This window comes from Pristis pectinata, chromosome 4 (assembly GCF_009764475.1).
Source record: "Pristis pectinata isolate sPriPec2 chromosome 4, sPriPec2.1.pri, whole genome shotgun sequence".
In the NCBI taxonomy this organism is placed as follows: Eukaryota; Metazoa; Chordata; class Chondrichthyes; order Rhinopristiformes; family Pristidae; genus Pristis; species Pristis pectinata.
In genome coordinates this window covers 29,574,271-29,593,726 of record NC_067408.1, presented here as the reverse complement: position 1 = coordinate 29,593,726, position 19,456 = coordinate 29,574,271, and the positions used below count along the sequence as shown (strand labels likewise).

The window sequence follows — 19,456 nt, the reverse complement described above, 5'->3', positions numbered from 1 at the left end:
TGGTAAATAATTACCATAGGGTGTTCAAAAAAGGATAGTTGAATGAGAAATTGAGTAAAATATGCATTAATACGCTCAAACTATTTTATTTTCTAGGGCCTTCCAGGATCAAAAGGAGAAAAGGTAGAGTAATGCTCATTTGTAAATTTGTGATACAATATTTATACTTAATTTATAATCAGTTTTCAATTTGTCGTTTGTCCTACTCACTGATATTTGTTATTCAATAGCTGCAGCCAGCTCCCAGAGCATATGAACATAGACTGCCTGTGCATTTTATCTTTTGGTGCTCCAAAACCTCTTGATTTATTCCATGCTTTAAAAATCTTGTTGTTTTTGTTGTCTAATAAAGCTATTTTTAAAATGTTCATCATTGAATGCTTTTAGTATGATGGTCCATTTTTTCTTAAAATATTGTAATGAAATGTGCTACAATAGAGAGTGGATATATAGCTACTTATCTTTTAATATGTCAGAAATAGATGATTTTTCAGAGAATGTCATAATTGAACAGAAAATGTAAGCTCACATTCCTGGGTAGTACTGAGGAAATGCTGCAATGTTGGAGGTACCATCTTTAAGATAGAACATCAAACCTAACCTTTGCTCTCTTTCTATCATACAACTGTTGTGAAGAAGGCCTGTGGGATTCTCCATGTTGTCCTGGCCAAGGTTAATTCTTCAGCATCACTCACATATTATCTGGCCATTATAGTATTGCAATTTCATGAAGCTTGCTGTGTATAAATCAACTGCTATGTTTCATGCATTACAATAAAGTCTACACTTCAATGGGCTCTAAAGCACTTTGGGTCATCTGGAAAGGAAAATAAAAGCCTTTACTTAAATGCTAGTCTTTTTTCCTTTTTGCTTTATTTGCTGTTATCATATAAGAATTTTGAATCATTTAGAAAAAAAAAATTGATCTTGTTTTATTACTTTTTAAAATGTCTTCAATGGGTTAAGTATTCTTGGAAGTAACATTTGTGCCACCCAAGAATCAGGCATGATCATCTGCATCAAGACAGGATCTAACCACCTCACCTTCACATTCAATGGCATTACCATCAGCAAACAACCTAAGGGTCACCATTGACCAGAAACTTAGCAATTAGCCAGATGAATGCTGTAGCTCCAAGAGCAGGTTAAGTACTGAATATTTTGTACTGAGTGCCTCACCTCCTGACTCCTCAAAACCTTGCTGCCATCTACAAGACATTAATCATAGATGATATTATCTCTACTGGTCTAGATGTGTACTTTTCAAAAACACTAAAGAAGCTCAAAACCATTTAGGATGGAGCAGCCTGCTTGATTGCTGCCCCATCCACCATCCTGAACACTCAGTCACCCCAGCCCTGGCATATTGTTCTGCAGTGTGTGCCATCGACAAAACATATTGCACCAACGTACCCGTGTATCTTCAACAGGATCTCCCAAATCTGCTACTTCTACCAAGTAGGTGGACAAGGCCAGCAGGTGAATGAGATGCTGCCACCTGAAAGTTTTCATTCAAGCCACACACCGTCTTCACTTGGAAGTATGTTGCCAATTGCTGGGTTAAATCCTAAAATTCCCTACCCTTCTGTGTTGTGGGAGTCAGCTTCATCATGGAGACTGCAGGAGTTCACCATCTCCTTTTAAAGGGCAACTGGAAAAGAATACTAAATTCTGGACTTGTCAGTGCCACCCAGGCCATGAGTGATTAAGCAAAGACAAAGTAGCCGTTCGTCCCACCACTAATTGAATTGCTCCTTATCTTTTCAGTTAGTCCCATTTCCCTGCTCTTTCCCCAATACTCATTCTTTTTCTCCTTCAGCTATTCAGTCCTACGATTTTTACTATTAGATCTGCTTGCACCACCTTCCCCAATCACACAATATTGCTGAACAAAAAAATTCTTCATAATGCCCGCATGGTTTGGTTACCAACATTTCTGCCACTTCTCCAATCTCTCCATGTGATAGGCATCCATCATCACTGATTACATTCCAGTAAATCTCACCTTAAGCATGAAGCCCATAATTAAATACCACGCTCCAAATGAAGTGTAACTGATGTTTAGAAAGTCTTTGCTTAACTTCCTTGCATTTGTACTTTAATCCTCAAATAATAAATCCAAGGACCTCATTTCCTTTTTCAACAACACTTCCACCTTGTCCTGCCAGATTCAAGGATTTGTGTGCATACACACTCAGGATTCTCTGATCCTGCATCCATGTTTAAAATATTATCATTCAGCTCATGTTGCCTCTCCTTATTCTATTGACCCATATGGAATACTTGTTTAGTGCTAACTCTTCGCTTGTTTTGCTTTGTTGTGTAGGGTGATCAAGGTTACTCTGGATCAGCAGGTTCTCTAGGTCCAACAGGTCCTCCAGGAGTCTCAGGAAAAGATGGCCCACGTGGATTTCCAGGAGCTCCAGTAAGGAAGTTTATTAACTGTTGAAGGACACAGCAGATATAGACCATGAAATACATTTTATGTAATTAATTTTCTTAGTTGTCAGATTCCCGTTTGAGGTGGTTAATAAATAACAACTGGGGTGATAGGCATTGCTGACAGATAGTGACAAAAGCAGGTGATTGGCTACTATTTGAGACTTTCCCAATTTTATAGTTAGGCTGTGCATTAAGTAGACCCCTGATTCATTGTGACCTATTTTGTGCCATTGGTGTAGACCAATATTTCACATTTATCCATAGTCATTAAATAACGACTTTGACCAATGTTGATAGGTGATGCATAGAATCCAGTTTATATAGCACAAGAGTTCTAAGCTTGTAAAATAACTGATTTGATTTCACAACATACAGTTTTGTCCAGCAAACCTAGGGGAAGTGGTGGGGTTGGGGAGGGTGGTGCGTTGGTAGAAAGGTGCAGGATAAGTGCATTGTGACAGCAAGGTATGATGCAGAAATTTGCATGATCTTGTTTCTATCGTCATTCACTATCTGCTCATCAATAAAAGGGTATCTGTTTCTGTTGATGAATGCTCTGGCTGATTTTTCAGCACCTGAAGCCAAAATGTGTGTAGTCAATGTTACCCTAGATGTGAGGGAGGCCAGCCATTGCTACAATTGCTAAATTTTCTTGAATTAATGGGAAAGGTGAACATTGAAGAACAGGTATTTTGGCAGTGTATTAAGGACTGAGAAGATGCTATAATCCCCAAAACTATTTTGAAAAGAACCAGTGGGGAAGTTACGATCTGTGATGACTTTAGCGGTCGCATATGGGAGAGACCTAAGCTCAATAGATAGCATGTCCTGAAAAGTGGCTACAGGGACTTAAACGGCTTCCTTTGGCCCCACAGACCAGTAGCTCTGAAATGATGGGCCCAGTGCACCTCTGTGCTGGATACAGCCTCATCTGTCTTCCAAAAGGGCTGATGGTTGCCCTACATTGAGTCTACTCCTGTAAATGTTCCTTCATTCAAAATAAACCAGCAACAATGGAAGCAAACTGATAGTGAAAAGGCCGAAAAGTGAGAAATATGCGATATTGAGACTGCAAAGTCTCCTGGAAAATCAGAACTATAAATAAATTTTGCTGATCCACTAACCTGCAACTGGGTACCCGTTATATACAGCCCAAAGTCTCAGTGCTCAATTGCATCCTCAGATTGTTCGTGGGGGTTTCTTTCTGCCTGTGGCAGACACTTCTTCTAAGTCACAAAACAGTGTGGTTGGGATGGCAGCATGGTTGCAGTGTCCTGGAAATGTGGTTGTATGTAAATGAATACATCACACATCCACTTTATTTCAGTTGAGTGGGCAGGGTTAAAATCAGGTCTAATATAAATAGCATAATTTTATGTCTTGCATGCCATACAGTACTTGTTTACTTGAACTTTCATTTCAGTAAGCCCACACATCTGAATCATATTTTAAAGAGACATTCTGCAGAAATGATATAATATAATTATCATCATGATTCTTTGGAAGTTTGTTAACTGAATGAAACAATCTGTTTTTGAAGGACTTGTTCACTGCTCACAGTGAAGCCTAAATTAAATACAGGCTTGTTTGTTTTGTGGCTAATTCTATTTCCCTGCCAGCTTTCAAGATTATTTTTGCAGAGATATTGCAATTTTACTCAAAGCTGAATCATGGAAACAGTTGAATCAAACCAAGCACACACAATCTTACAAGTTTAGGATTTGTAATTAAAAGCTCTGTGTTTTTCATTATTTTTGAAGTGTTGCAAATATTCAGCCTCTACTGTACTTAATTTAGGCTTCATTGTGAGCAGTGAACAAATCCTTCAAAAACAGATTGTTTCATTAGCAGTAAACTGCATCTTTAGCATGAAAATGTGTTCGAAGGAGTTTCACTGGGTGTAAAAGGAAAACGCTGACAAGGTTTATTTAAAAGGTAGCTTTTAAGAAAGATCTTAAAGAAGAAGAGGGAAATGAGGAAGCAGAAAGGTTGGACCAAGAATTTTACATCATGGAAATAAAATCAGACTGTCAGTGGCTGTCTGTGGTGGAGATAAGGAGGAAGGATGTGCACATCACCGTATTTCTTACTTGTGGTGTAGCACTGTAGAAGACTGCATGCTTATGGAGAGGTGAGATTGTGGACAAACTGCAATCAATAGGATAAGAATGAAGCAGGTCTTGTTGCAAGATAGGCTTTGGAAGTGGAATTTTGGATGAGCTGAAGAGAATGGATGGCTAGCCAGGAGAGAGCTGCAGTCAAAGCTAGAGCTGACAATTTGTCATTGAGTCATTGAGTAATACAATACACAAGCAGGTCCTTCAGCCCAACTTGTCCATGCTGACCAAGATGCCCATCTAAGCTGGTCCCATTTGCCTGTGTTTGACCCATATCCCTCTAAACCTTTCCAAATCTGTCCAACTGGCTATCATATGTTCTTATTGTACCTGTCTCAACCACTTCCTCTGGCAGCTTCTTCCATATACGCACCACCTTCTGTGTGAAGAAGTTACCCCTCAGGTCACTTTTAAATCTTTCCCTTCTCACCTTAAACCTATGCCCTCTAGTTTTTGATTCCCTAATCCTGGGGAAAAGACTATGCACATTCATCCTATCTATGCCCCTCATGTTTTTATACACCTCTATAAGATCACGCCTCAGTCTCGTATGCTCCAAGGAATAAAGTCCCAGCCTTCCCAACCTCTCCCTATAACTCAGGACCTTGAGTCCTGGCAATGTTCTTGTAAATCTTCTTTGCACACTTTCCAGCTTAATGATGTCTTTCCTATAACAGGGTAACGAAAACTGTACACAATACTCCAGGTGCGGCCTACCAACATCTTGTACAAGTGCAACATAATGTCCCAACTCTGATACTGAATGCCCTGACTGATGAAGGCCAGTGTGCCAAATGCTTTCTTGAACACCCTGTCTACCTGTGGCGAACTGTGCACTTGTACTCCTAGGTGCCTTTGTTCTACAACACACCCCCGGGCCCTACCATTCACTGTGAAAGTCCTACCCTGGTTTGACTTCCCAAAATACAACACCTCACACTTATCTGAATTGAACTCTATTTGCCATTCCTCAGCCCACTTAACTAGCTGACCAAGATCCCCCTGTAATTTTTGATAACCTTCTCCACTGTCTACGACACCACCCATTTTAGTGTCATCTGCAAACTTACTAACCATGCCTTGTACATCCAAATAGTTTATATAAACAACGAACAACAATGGGCACAGCATCAATCCCTGTGGCACACCACTCGTCACATGCCTCCAGTCCAAAATAACAACCTTCTACCATCACCCTCCGCTTCCTACCATGAAGTCAATTATGTATCCACTTAGCTAGCTCTCCTTGGATCCCATGTGATCTAACCTTCTAGACTAGCCTTCCATGCAGGATCTTGTCGAAGGTCTTGCTAAAGTCCATATAGACAACATTAATGAGGGCCCTGCCCTCATTAATCCTCTTGGATTCCTTTTCGAAGGACTCTTAACAGATTTATGAGACATGATTTCCGACACACAAAGTCATGCTGAATATCCCTAATCAGTCCTAGTCTATCCAAATGCTGGTAGATCCTGTCCCTCAGAATCCCCTCCAGTAATTTATCCACCAGTAACTTACTCACTAGCCTGTAGTTCCCTGGTTCGACTTGACTGCTCTTCTTAAACAACAGTGCAATATTAGCCACCCTCTAGTCTTTCAGAGTTTCACCTGTGGTTAAAGCTAATGCAAATATCTCAGCTAGGGCCTCTGCAATTTCTTCTCTAGCTTCCCACAAGATCTGAGAATGCTCTTGGTCAGGCCCTGGGGATTTATCCACTTTACTGTGCTTTAGGACCGCCAGTACCTCATCTTTGGTAATTTATAATATGGTCCAAGACATCGCAGCTCATTTGCCTCAATTCCTTAGCTTTCATGATCTTCTCCACAGTAAAAACCAATGAGAAATATTAAAAACCTCAGCCATTTCCTGTGGCTCCACACGTAGATGGCCATAAGGTCTTTAAGGGCACCTAATCTCTCCCTAGCCACCTTCTTACTCTTAATATACCTGAACAATCTCTTGGGATTTTCCTTGATCTTGTCTGCCAGATCCATCTCATGTCCTCTTTTTGCCCTCCTGATTTCTCTCTTAGGTGTACATTTCCCTCCTAATTGTATGGATGAAGATTTCAACAAAAGATGGCTGAAGTTTGGGATGGAGGCAGGCAGTGTTATACCAGTGGAAGTAGGGAGTCTTTGTGATGTGGGATTGAAAACTTAGCTTGGAATGAAGTGGAATGCTGAAGTACCTTAAACAGTGACCAAAGAGAGAATTTGTGCTAGAGACCAAACTATGTCATCAATTTGTGGATATTTTGCCAGGTGGCATTGTGGCTCATACAAAAATAATCTTGGGTGAAGTAGTCTGATAGCACTGGATCAAAAGAGGTGCAAGCAATATAGAGCTGAGTTGCAGTTAACATGCACTTGGAAGCTTCCAACATCAACAAATTGTTGTCCAGATCTGTTGTGTGCCAGATACAACAGCACCTGGGGGGCATTGTCAGACGATATGAGGAGATATTAGGGCAGATAATCATAAGATTGGTCAAAGGGCATCTTAAAAGAGAAAAATGAGCTAAAAAGCCAGTGAGGTTTGGGCACAGAATTCCAGAGATCTGCGTCTTACTACATAACTGTATGACCACCTACAGAGGAGTAACTTCAGTCAAGTTGATCCAAAAACACAGGTGCCCCCTGATGTACCTTGTGGATGGCAGAAAAACTCTGGGGAGTGAGGTGGGGAGTAATTTCCCCCATGCTGTTGATCTGTTATTGTAGCTGCAGTACCTATGTGTCTGGTCCGTAAATGTTGTGGTTAATGGTGAGCCCAACTCTTTCTCCAGGATATTGTTGGTATGAGACACAGAGATGTAAGGTCTGATTAGGGTTAATATGAACCTTAAGTTATATTCGTTCTCCAGTTTTTTCACATTCATTCCTCCTTCCTAATTTACACACTTGTCTCAAAGTTAAACAGCAACACTTTAGAGTAGGGAATATACAAATGAAAATCAAGAAAAGTGTAATTCCAATCTTGAATGAACATTCAGGGGAAGTTAAATGGATTGTTAACTAACAGAATCAACAAATCTGCCTTTTATAAAAAGTATAGTAACCATAGTTTCCTACATTGACTCTTGATCTCTCTTACTATAAATTACAAAGATAAATAATAGTGCAAAAGAGGAATAACAAGGTCATGTTCATGGATTCATGGACCGTTCAGAAATCTGATGGTGGAGGGGAAGAAGCTGTTCCTAAATGAAATAAAAACATCAAAAATATTACATACTTCACAACATATTTTGCTCTGTTGCCCATCATGTCTGACAACACAGTTAAATGATTTTTTCAGACTTTTAGTACCATTGTTAGTTTTTACTTCACTTTCACCCATCACCTCTGCCCTTGCTGCCTCAAGCCTAGGCTTTGATTTAATAGTTTTGCCCAGCATAGCCAGATACAGTTACTGATTGCGCATGGGTTTTAACTTTGTGAAATGAGCACAATTTTTCATTAGCTTTCTTGGTGGAAAATGGAGAATGTCTTCATGTATTCTGAAGAGATTTGTGAGTTTTTTTATTTATCCTCCAAAATTTCATACTAAAGTATAAAAATATGCTTAAAATATAAGATATAAAATATTGTGACATATTCTCTGTGAGCTATTTTTCTCTGTTCATTGCAGATTAGTAAATGCAGTTTATTTTCCTAACCTATTCTTTCTTCTAGTTGCCAAGAGAAGGAACTTGTAAGGTGCAAACACCCAACTACCAAGGTCATTGGGAGCTTAGATTTCCCTTTGCATGTGTGCACACTACCCAGTCTTTCTGGCATCATAGATTGTTAGGCATTTGTCAGCTGAGAAAGTAAGATGACTTTTTGATCTGAAGCCAGAGTCAATACTGAGGCTCCCAGGGCCATTCCTGCTATACCCTTGTTCTGTTGGATATAGCCATGCTTAAATTCTTGGGATATGTTCCCAGGAACAAGTGCTATGGAATAGAATAATAGAAAAAAGGAGCAGGAGTAGACCATTCAGCCTGAAGAAACTTCTCCCCACTCAATGTCATCATGGCTGATCATCAATTTCAGTACCATTTTCCTGCTCTTTCCCCATATCCCTGGATAGTTTTGGTTTCTAGAAATGTATTCATCTTCTCCCTAAGTAAATACAACAACTAAAACTCTAGAAGGAGGTAACAAAGGTTCACCAGACTGATACTTGGGATGGCGATACTGCCATATGAACAGCGATTAGTTCGGCTGAGTTTGTATTCAATAGAATTTAAAAGGATGAGAGAGGATCCTATTGAAAATTATAAAATTCTAAAAGAGCTAGACAGTCTAGAATAAAACTAAAGGGCAATATTTGGGGTATAATGTATTGCCATGGATTGAAAATGGCCTTCTGGACAACGTTCTAAAAATCTAGCACTCCATATCCACTGGTATTCTATCGACTGGTATCCCTTATGTATTCTGTCAGTTATAACCTCAAAAAGCTCCAAAATATTTGTCAATCATGATTGCCTTCCAGAAATCAATGTTGATTTTGTCTAATCCTGTTGCTATTTTCCAAGTGTTGTGTTTACTTTTACTTGGCAATTTCCCCACCAATGTTATATGATGAATACTGATGAGTGCTGACCATTGTACCATTATATATATGGAGATGCATTAATGACATCTCTGCTTTACCAAGAGCCTGACACAAACCACTGCTCTCCCTGTTGCTCTGCTGGAAGACTGGTTGAGGGCTCAGCCCTTTGCTGGTGTTCCCGCAGCAATGAAACGGTTAAGTGATCTCATTGCTGCAAGGCTCAGTGGGAGTGAGTCACTGAAGCAATGTACAATGGCTGTCTATGAGGGCTGGTAATCTGATAGAAAGGTGTGACTGCTCAGTGTTGAAATATGGGCTCCAGGCTGCACCCTGGCCAACCTGTGAGTGTGTGTTGCTGCTGGCACCAGCCGGGGATTCATGACAGGTTGTAGGCACTGGAATGCACAGCCAGGACTCATGTCTTTTGTAAAGTACAGGCAGGGTGGGTATGTGCCTATCAGTGCCTGTACTCTGTCAGATTGTTGTTTAACTAGAGCGGTCCCTGTGCCTTAGGAAGGTGTCTTTTAAACTATGTTTCAAGCCAAAGTTTAGATTGATGCCAACATTTTTCTTTCTGTTTCATTCCCTGTTTTATTAGTTATATGTTTACTACCTCATGCAGACAAGAGTAGGTAGATATGATGTTCTTTTCCTTGAAAGACACGCATTGCTCCTTATGACAAACTGGCAGCTTTCGTGGCAAATTTACACAGAAGCATAAGTTACCAAGCTTATTTCAGTTTCACAGTTTACCATGGTGCAACACGAACCAGCAGCTCTGGTTTTCTTCTCCAGTGTATGGACCACCACACTTCTGTGGTAAAATGGTGTTTACAAGGATAATAGATTGATCTGCCTTGTATTTCCTTGTGCAGGATCATGAAAAATCAGTTGTCTCATTTTTGCCTGCTCTCTATTTCTGAGCAAGTTTATCAGTTTGCCAAAGACTCCATCTCATGCTTCCCTAGTTTTGTTGCCCTACTGTGCTTTCTTCTCAGTCAGATATTTTACTGTCTTCCATGTAGTTTGTGTGCTGCAACAGTTTTTGGAAACTAATAATAATCTTTAATACAGTTAATCTAGCTGCTTAAATTCTCTGAGTGACTAGTTCCCTGGAGATTGCTGCAGCGGTGAGCAAATCATTCCATAACTTAAGACAGGAAGCTTGTGTTGAAAATTAAAAATGAGCCAAACCCAAAAATATTGCAAGATTGATCTTCCCCAATGAAGATGATGTTAAATTCACTTTTCTTTTGCCTATTTATATATTGTTAAAATTTTGCCTTACATGGATGCTGAATGTTATTTTTTTAAAGACATGTTTCTATCATCTCACTATTTTATTATTGCTGAAAGATGCGTTCCAAAATCCCTCTTGCTTGTTATTCCTTTTCTATCCAACTGTATTTATCAGAGTGTTTTTGATTTAAGGAGTATTAAAAAAGTTCAGCTGCCTGCAGTTAGCCTTTGTCTTAATGAAATGTTTGTGTTTTTGGATCCAATGCAGAGATTTTCAGGTAAATAAAACACAGCTGTGTAGAATTAGTCTGTCTCTCTGAAACGTTTACTTGAAAAGCTCTCAAAATGAACTTACAGTAGCTTGGGGAGAAAATGTTCAGAAATCAATTTAAAACAGGGGAGTGATGCATAAAAGTATATTCTATAACAATTGTTATTTTCAATTCTTTGTGCCTTGTCCAAAAGGACAATTGTACCATAGGATGTGCATTGCATTGAATTTTCCATCTATTTTACTACTGTCACAGCATCAGCACCTTATAAATTTTGTTAGTAGTTGCGGCTACGTAAATCCAGCCTATGGCATTAAGGTTAAGGTTAGTGAGAAAGGAAAAGCCATGTGAGACCAGAATTAAGCTCAATTTATGTTCTGAACTTGAGAGCAGGGAGATGGGTGAAGTAGTCTTTTTGGGAAAGGCAGATCAATCTGCTACTTCATGGGGCAATGTGAGCATGGGAGGGTGACAGCAAGCTGGAGATCTTTGTTGGATGGGAGAATGCAATTTACAAGGTTTATTAGACTGACTCAGATGTGCATCTAATTGAAAGCAAAAGGGCCAAGAAATTTGGGGTGGTCATATAGCACCATCCAGCTAATAGAATATTAGTAACTTCAGTTCAGTCTACATTCCATGCATGCATTAAGGAGACGAAGATTTGTTAGTGCAAGCACAGTCTTCACATTTTCACAAGCAACTTTAAACATGGCACCCCGGGGCTTGCAGGAGAAAAGAGTCAGGCAAAGGGAACAATTGAACAATCCCACTATCTTAATGGCAGGGACTTCCATTTCATTAACGTGCATGTGGTGTCAGTGCATTATGTAGGTCTCTGCCAGCTACCTCACCACCTGCTATGAACTATCTACATTGCAGCTGTTCTCTATTCCCTCACTTCACAGCAAGTGGCTGCTTATTTGGAGTCAATATCTAACCCCAGCATTCCTGACTCATGACTATTCTTAACTTGTTTCACTGCAAACAGATGGAGTCATAGTATACTACAGCACAGAAACAGGCCCTTCGGCCCATCTAGTCCAAGCCGACCTGATCTTCTGCCTAGTTCCATCTGCTTGCACGCGGACCATATCCTTCCAACCTCCTCCCATGCATGTACCCATCCAAACCTCTCTTAAATGTTACAATTGAACCCACATCTACCACTTCCACTGGCAGCTCATTCCACACTCACATCACCATCTGAGTAAAGAAGTTTCCCCTCAGATTCCCCTTAAATATTTCACCTTTCACCCAAAACCTATGTCCTCTAGTTCTAGTCTCACCCAACCTGAGGGGGAAAAAGCCTGCATGTATTCACCCTATCTATACCCCTCATAATGTTGTATAGCTCTATAGCATCTCCCCTCATTCTCCTGTGCTCCAGGGAATAAAGTCCAAACCTATTCAACCTTTCCCTATAACTCGGGTCCTCAAGTCCTGGCAACATCCTTGTAAATTTTCTCTGCACTCTTTCAAGCTTATTGATATCTTTCCTATCTTTCCTTAGGTAGGTGACCAGAACTGCACACAGTACTCTAAATTCGGCCTCACCAACATCTTGTACAACTTCAACATAACGTCCCAGCCCTGATTTATGAAGACCAAAGTGCCAAAAGCTCTCTTTACCTTATCTACCTGTGACGCCACTTTCAAGGAACTATGGATCTGTATTCCCAGGTCCCTTTGGTCTACCGCACACCTCAGAGCCCTACCATTTACTGTGTGAGTCCTACCCTGGTTTGTCCTCCCAAAGTGCAACACCTCACACTTGTCTGTATTAACTTCCATCTGCCATTTTTCAGCCCATTTTCCCAGCTGGTCAAGATCACTGCAAGCTTTGATAGACTTCGTCACTGTCCACTACGCCCCCAATCTTGGTGCCATCCACAAATTTGCTGATCCAGTTTACCACATTATCATCTAAATCATTAATATAGTTGATAAACAACAACAAACTCAATACCAATCCCTGCAGCACACCACCAGTCACAGGCCTCCAGTTAGAGAGACAACCATCTACTACCACTCTCTGGCTTCTCCTGCTAAGCTAATGTTGAATCCAATTGGCTACTTCATCCTGAATGCCAAGTGACTTAACCTTCTGGACCAGCCTCCTATGCAGGACTTTGTTAAAGGCCTTGCAAAAGTCCATGTAGACAACGTCCACTGCCTTTCCTTCATCAACTTTCTTGGAAACCTCCTCGAAAAACTCAATAAGATTAGTTAGGCATGACCTACCACACACAAAGCCATGTTGACTTTCCCTAATCAGGTCCTGTCTTTCCAAATACTTATATATCCTGTACCTTAGAATGCCTTCCAATAATTGACCCACGACTGACATCAGGCTCATGGGCCTATAATTTCCCGGCTTATTCTTGGACAATGGAACAATATTAGCTATCCTCCAGTCCTCTGGCACCCCACCCGTGGCTAAGAATGTTTTCAATATCTCTGCCAGGGCCCCTTCAATTTCTGCACTAGCCTCCCACAAGGTCGGAGGAGACACCTTGTCAGGACCTGGGTATTTATCCACCTCAATTCGTCTCAAGACAGCCAGCACCTCCCCTTCCATAATTTGGATACAGTCCATGACCTCACTACTCTTTTGCCTTAGTTTTATGGTCTCTGTGTCTGTCTCCAGAATAAATACGGATGCAAAAAATTGATGCCTTTATCAGTATTCTCAGTGGGAAATGGAGACCTGGGCAGAATATCAGACACTGGGGTAGAGATATAAGAGAATGGTGAGGGGAAAGTGAAGGTCTGGTCTGAAAAGGAATCAGAAGGCAGAGCTGGCTAAGGTGAGAAAACTGGGTTACAGGGAGTAGATACTTTAAATCTGCTGGCAGGATGGGCAAACATGCTCTTCATGATTCCACACACAGGAAACCATTTTTGGTAGCAGGAGATCCTAAAATTTTCTTAAATTGAATGCATCTAGCACTTGCTGACTCAGACAAAGCAGTCTGGTGGTGGGGAAAGTTTGGGTGGTGGGCGGTGGTGGGAGCGGGTGGGAACTGTCAAAATGGCTATTTTGGATATGTAAATAAACTGCCTAAAGCTTCTTTCAGACATGGATGTGTAACAACTATTTGTCTTTCTTTCTCACGTGGCAGATGATGATTTTCTAGTTGAAAATCTGCACATAATTCAAGCTGCCATAGAATGCTGGTTGGCACATAAAAAATAAAACACTGAATAGCTAAATTTATAGGCTATTTTATTGTGTTATGTCTGTCAGAAGTGGCATGTGTATTAGTATCAACGTGAATCTAATTTGACTCTGACACTCCCAAGAGTTAATCATCACTAAAATTATGAATAATTATAATACACCTCCCATTGTGGTTTTCTGACTTGCACTTTGATCATTCACCACATTTTCTAATCAGTAAATTTGGAATTGATAAATGGGAAGCTAAGAAATCTGAATCTCTTATAGCTTGGATTGCATAAGTTAAACTTTAAACTGCTTTAGTTGTAAATACATTTTTAAGCAGATAATTATTTGTGTCTGAGCATGGATTGTTTCCTATGTATATTTAGTATTATTGACTGTCAGAAAGAATATGATTTTTTGTCAACTGAATCTAAATTGTGAAAACATAGAAACACTCTTGTTCCTAAAATTATTTATCTAAGTTTCTTCAACTTGAGGATGAATCCTAAAGGTACAAATAATATAAAATTATAGCCATGTGTCTTTATTTGACTGTCTGCTCACAAAACACCAACCCAAATAAGAAGGCTAGAGTTTCAGGTAACCTGGAGTGACATTACTGAAATTGGAGGATGTTTTTGGTGATTATGTTTTTAAAAAAATCTACTGCTAATTTAAGCAAGAAAATATAAATGTTATTTTGCTTCTGGCATGGGTCCACCCAGCATTGCATTACCAGCAGTAGTAATTTGAGTCTCTATCCTGCCGCTGAATAATCAGCAGTGGAATAAGAATCATACCATGAAGAGAAATAACTTTTCAAAATTTGCATACAAGGATTTAAATTAAAGAACAGATAGAGGTAAGATTGGAAATTGTTGTGGGAGTGTTGGCCTAAAAATAATATCTAAATATAATGTCCCCAAAAGTCACCCAATGTATTTCAAACACTCTCTTCAAATCTCTAGCGACAAGGAAATAGTGAAAGGTGAGAATATTTTTAAGCAGTCCACAGCAAATTGTTTGAAACACACCACAAAATATTCACATTGCAGCATACTTTCCTTGTCATTAATAACATTAATAAGAAAATTGAGTACTTTTTTTCAACTTTTCTCATTATCGTTTGGAAGGATAGGATCATGTACCAGGACTGAAGCAGCTGAGCTGAAGGTTTGGGGATTCATTCAGACATTGAGGGTTGATATCTCATCTGCTGCGCATTGATCTGTGTTGTGATTAGGTGGTGATGGTGGGGTGATTACGGGGTTGCTGGATTGGGTAGAAGTGGTTGAGATGATGAGCAGGCCAGGGTTTAATGTTGAAGAGCTTGATGGAGTCATGTAGCAAACAACAAGCAGTAGCTTAAAGTGGACCATCTATGATGGTTCTGAATGCTGCACCAGATACCCTCCAACTTGATCAGACAGTTTATCAATTACCTAGCCATTTGCAGTTGGGTTAATGCAGAGTATCTGCACTCACATGAAACTGCTCCAAATCAATGGGATATATATAAGTTGCAGTTTTTCTGATTGGCGTATATCATGTCATTGGTGTGTGAGGCCAATGAAACTGATAGACTAATTGTTTTGACAATGACTATAATTAATTCAGAGGATGATTAAGAATTGGTCGCTTGAAACTGTGATTATTTTACATTTTATATTTCGTTCCACCCTCATGGAATTTGGTTAACTTACATATTCAGTCAAGTTAATCATGGGGAGGAATCCCTTTAGGAAGCAAGCAGTTTTCTAATTATTTTTTAATGATAACATACGCCCTAAAAGGATGGCTGCTATTCTGCTCAAGTTTGTACTTGTAAATTGTTGGCATTATAACAATGGCAGTTTTGCTCACTTCTTACCCCATATCAGATTTACTGACAAAACTCTGTACATTATTTATAATTCCCAGCCCAGCAAGATTGTTCCTAAGAGGTCACAATCAGAACTTTTAAAACCTTCTTTTGGTTGGGGGAAAGGGACTAGGGCTCATTTGTTTTTCTGTGAATGTGATTTTATGTAGACAATTTTTACTACACAATTTCCAACAAGCCATCTAAGATGATTTTGAAGCTGGAAGCACCTCTTAGAGCAACATTGCAGTTTATGCTAGATTTCAGTCAATGTCAGGTATGTTCAGTAATCACCTTGGTGAATTCCTAATTTTGATTACCTGGCTTGGGTGGGATTGCAGACAGGTGTCAGTCTACTTGGTCAAGTTCACTTCCGTTATTTTGTTAACACAGAAATGATCGTAGAAGTGGGAGTTGAACCAATTCTCCCCATTTCCTATCTCACAGTAGCTGCACTATATCACATTCTCCCAAACTCTGTTGGCTTCCCAAAACCAACGATATTGATTTCAATAACATTGTCCTTGTCTATTAATTTCTTTATAGCCTTGGAACACCTGATGATACCTGTGTCATCTTCCCTGGGACCATATCCCAGCCGATACTTTCCATCCTTTCATATATAGTCCTAATTCCACCAAAGGAGGCAGAACCTTAAATTTTCAGTTTTCTCTATTTTCAAAGGCCTCTTCAACACCTACTATTTCAATCACAATTTTGGTCTCCTTTAATACTCTGCCCAATATCCCATCTTTACTTGTAAAGTATTCAGGATATTTTGCTATGTTAAAGGTTCAGTAGAAGCAACACTGGTTGCTACCTGTTTGGAAAAGCCAGAGTTTTCACAAAGGAACCAAATAAATTAATTTTGGCACTTCAAACAAAAAATGTGGCAACAAATATAATTACTGTTTTAGATTCAGTTTCAAATGGAGATTTATCAAGAATAGCTTTCTGAAAGGCGTAAAGATTTGTACATGATTTGATTGTCATTGTACATAATTTACTGAATTAAAGATAAGTGTGGGTAAGTGGGTATTTTTAATGTTTATAAGAATTATTCCTTGGCATTTTACAATGTTTTAATGAAATTTATTTCTTTAACTATTTCCATTTATTTGAATGCTTTTTAAATTCGTTCATCCTACTTGCCTGTCAGAGGCTTTTAGGTGCTAGTTTCATGTTGTTCAGCCTTCTGCATCCAGGAAAGATCCATGAACCATGGATAGTGAGTCTGGGCAGGGGCCAGGCCCGGTTTGATTATATTTCACTATGGTTGTATTTAATTTTAAATCTGCAGTCCATAGATTTTAATAAAGATCTTATGAAATATGCTTTAGGGTGAACCTGGGGAGAAAGGTGAAAGTGGACCTCCAGGATTGAATGTAAGTAATAGTTCTTTTGACTACGTTCATTTTCAGAATTATTGAGAAAACTGGAAGAAATTGTCAGAAAAACAATCTGTAATTATTAACTGTGTACTTGTTTCTTTCTAACGGCATGTGACATCACTGAGCTTAACCATACATTCCTATCCAATCCTTTCTGCTGCTCAGTGCTGACTTCAGTGTTCTAAATCTTCTGACATCTTTAAGTTATTAAAGGGAGAAGGCTTCCTCTGTTGTGGGTGTTGTTAATTAGCAATTGACTTGATTGTGAAAATAATAATGTCTGTTACGGCTGAAACACAGAAAGGTGTTCTGTACACTAGAAAGAACATGTAGTGTCACATCAGTCTGAAATTTTAGTTTCACATCTTATAAAGACTGACTATCATGTAAGAATTCAAATTTATATTTTACCTTTTGTCCCAAAATGTGTCAAAGCCAGTCAGGTACTTTTGAAGTGTAGTTACTGTAATAATGTAAGAAATGTCAGACAGGAAATTTATTCAAATAATAGTGTGAAAACCTGTTTGTTCAAAAGTTGTGATGTTAAAGGATAAGTAGTTAGTCAATACACAATGGAGAAGCCCCTGTGTTTTTCTTTGAATTGTTCCAATGGGACGAGTCGCATTCAGCCAAGAAAACAATGCATCGTTGGTTTAAAGCACAAAGACAGCATTCCCAGTAATGCAACATTAACGCTATCTAAAATGTCAGCTACCATAAGATGTTCAATTCTGTGTAGTATGATTTAAACGAACAACTTCAAACACAGAGGACAGGTCCCACTATTAATTCAAGGCTGACACTTGGTTGAAACAGACATTTGGAATGGTGGTCTTTGAAATTTCAGGACAGAAAACCCTGAACATAGATTCATTTTGTTGAATCATAGATTAATACTTCATTGGCTGTTAAATTGCCTACATTACAATAGTTACTGCACTCAGAAGGACATCATAGGATTAAAGGGATCCTAAGATCATGACAAATTACTGCAGCGATGCAGTTTTTTCTTTATGGGCAGACTATATCATATGTTGAGAATACACTATGATATTATGATATGGGGAAACATAAACCATGTTATTCTTCTAATACAGAAAACATCTTTTTCTGTGTTTGCTATATCAAAATCAGTCTATCTGAAAGATATATCCCATTAGATTTGCTTCTCTGCTCTTTACCAAAGATCTGTAATTGATATCCTTCTCAAATATTTATCCAGTACCCTTCTGAAAATTATTGAATCTGCTTCCACAACCCTATCAGGCAATGCATTCAAACATCTTTTTCCGCAGCAAGATTCTTCAGAAGGTTAATCCTGAAGTGCAGCACAGAATAGGCTAATGATATTCTCCCTGCATATTGTGCTAAGCCTGTGTGAGAAACAGCTGGTCTTGCATGCTAATCAAAGGTCAGCTCACTTACATAACCAATTAGTACTCCAGGCATTTCTCATAAGAGCCAAAGGTAGCAGCTGGACCTCATCAACCAGTGAAAAGTCACTGATTGCCTGTTGTGTGCTGGATGCATTCCTGGCATGAAGGAAGCCAATAGGCCAGCAGATACACAGAGGGAGATATGAGATGTGCATTACTGTGGCCCCATGTCCTCTTGAAACTCCTCCACTACCCTTATGTTGCTGTGCTTGGTTCACTTCTTCTTCTTGCTCTTGTTGAGCCACCTGATCACAGAGACTTTGAGACTATCTCAACCATGCTTGAGCTTCATGATTTAAATTGATTTTTCCATACTGTTTAATGAACACCACTCCTGATGTACAAACTTCTATGAAGGGTGAAAAAGGTGAACGAGGAACAACAGAGGTAGTAGGCTATGATGGAAAAATTCAGGAAGCACTCCAGGTAGTGACTTCACAATAAATATGAATTAGGAGATATAAAATTGTGAGGTTTATTTTAATGAAATATATTTTACTTCATTGTGTTTATTGGATTTGGTTTATTATTGTCACTTGTACCAAGGTAAGTGAAAAACTTGCCTTGAATACTGTTCATACAGATCAATTCATTACACAGTGCACTGAGGTAGTACAAGGTAAAACAATACAGAATATAGAATAAAATGTAACAGTTATAGAGAAAGTGCAGTGCAGGCAGATGATAAGGTGCAAGGTCATAACGAGGTAAATTGTGAGGTCAAGAGTCCATCTTATCGTATGAGGGAACAGTTCAATAGTCTTATAACAGCAGGAAAGAAGCTGTCCTTGAGCCTGGTGGTAGTACTTTCAGGCTTTTGTGTCTTCTGCCTGATGGGAGAGGGGAGGGGGGAGAAGAGAGGATGTCCGGAGTGGGTGGGGTCTTTGATTACGCTGGGTGCTTTACCAAGGCAGTGAGAAGTGTAGACAGAGTCCATGGAGGGGAGGCTGGTTTCTGTGATGTGCTGAGCTGTGTCCACAAC

At 39.4% G+C, this 19,456-nt stretch overlaps 1 protein-coding gene across 3 annotated transcripts in view; it reads left to right on the top strand.

The window, feature by feature from the left end:
• LOC127569985 (collagen alpha-1(XXIII) chain-like) overlaps positions 1-19,456 on the top strand; it is a 119,851-nt gene that overhangs the window by 73,243 nt on the left and 27,152 nt on the right. For all 3 annotated transcript variants that reach the window (XM_052015122.1, XM_052015123.1, XM_052015121.1), the window contains exons 4-6: positions 97-123; positions 2,327-2,425; positions 16,988-17,032. In XM_052015122.1, the coding sequence (XP_051871082.1) occupies positions 97-123; positions 2,327-2,425; positions 16,988-17,032 (171 nt within the window). The remainder of the gene's footprint in view (positions 1-96; positions 124-2,326; positions 2,426-16,987; positions 17,033-19,456) is intronic.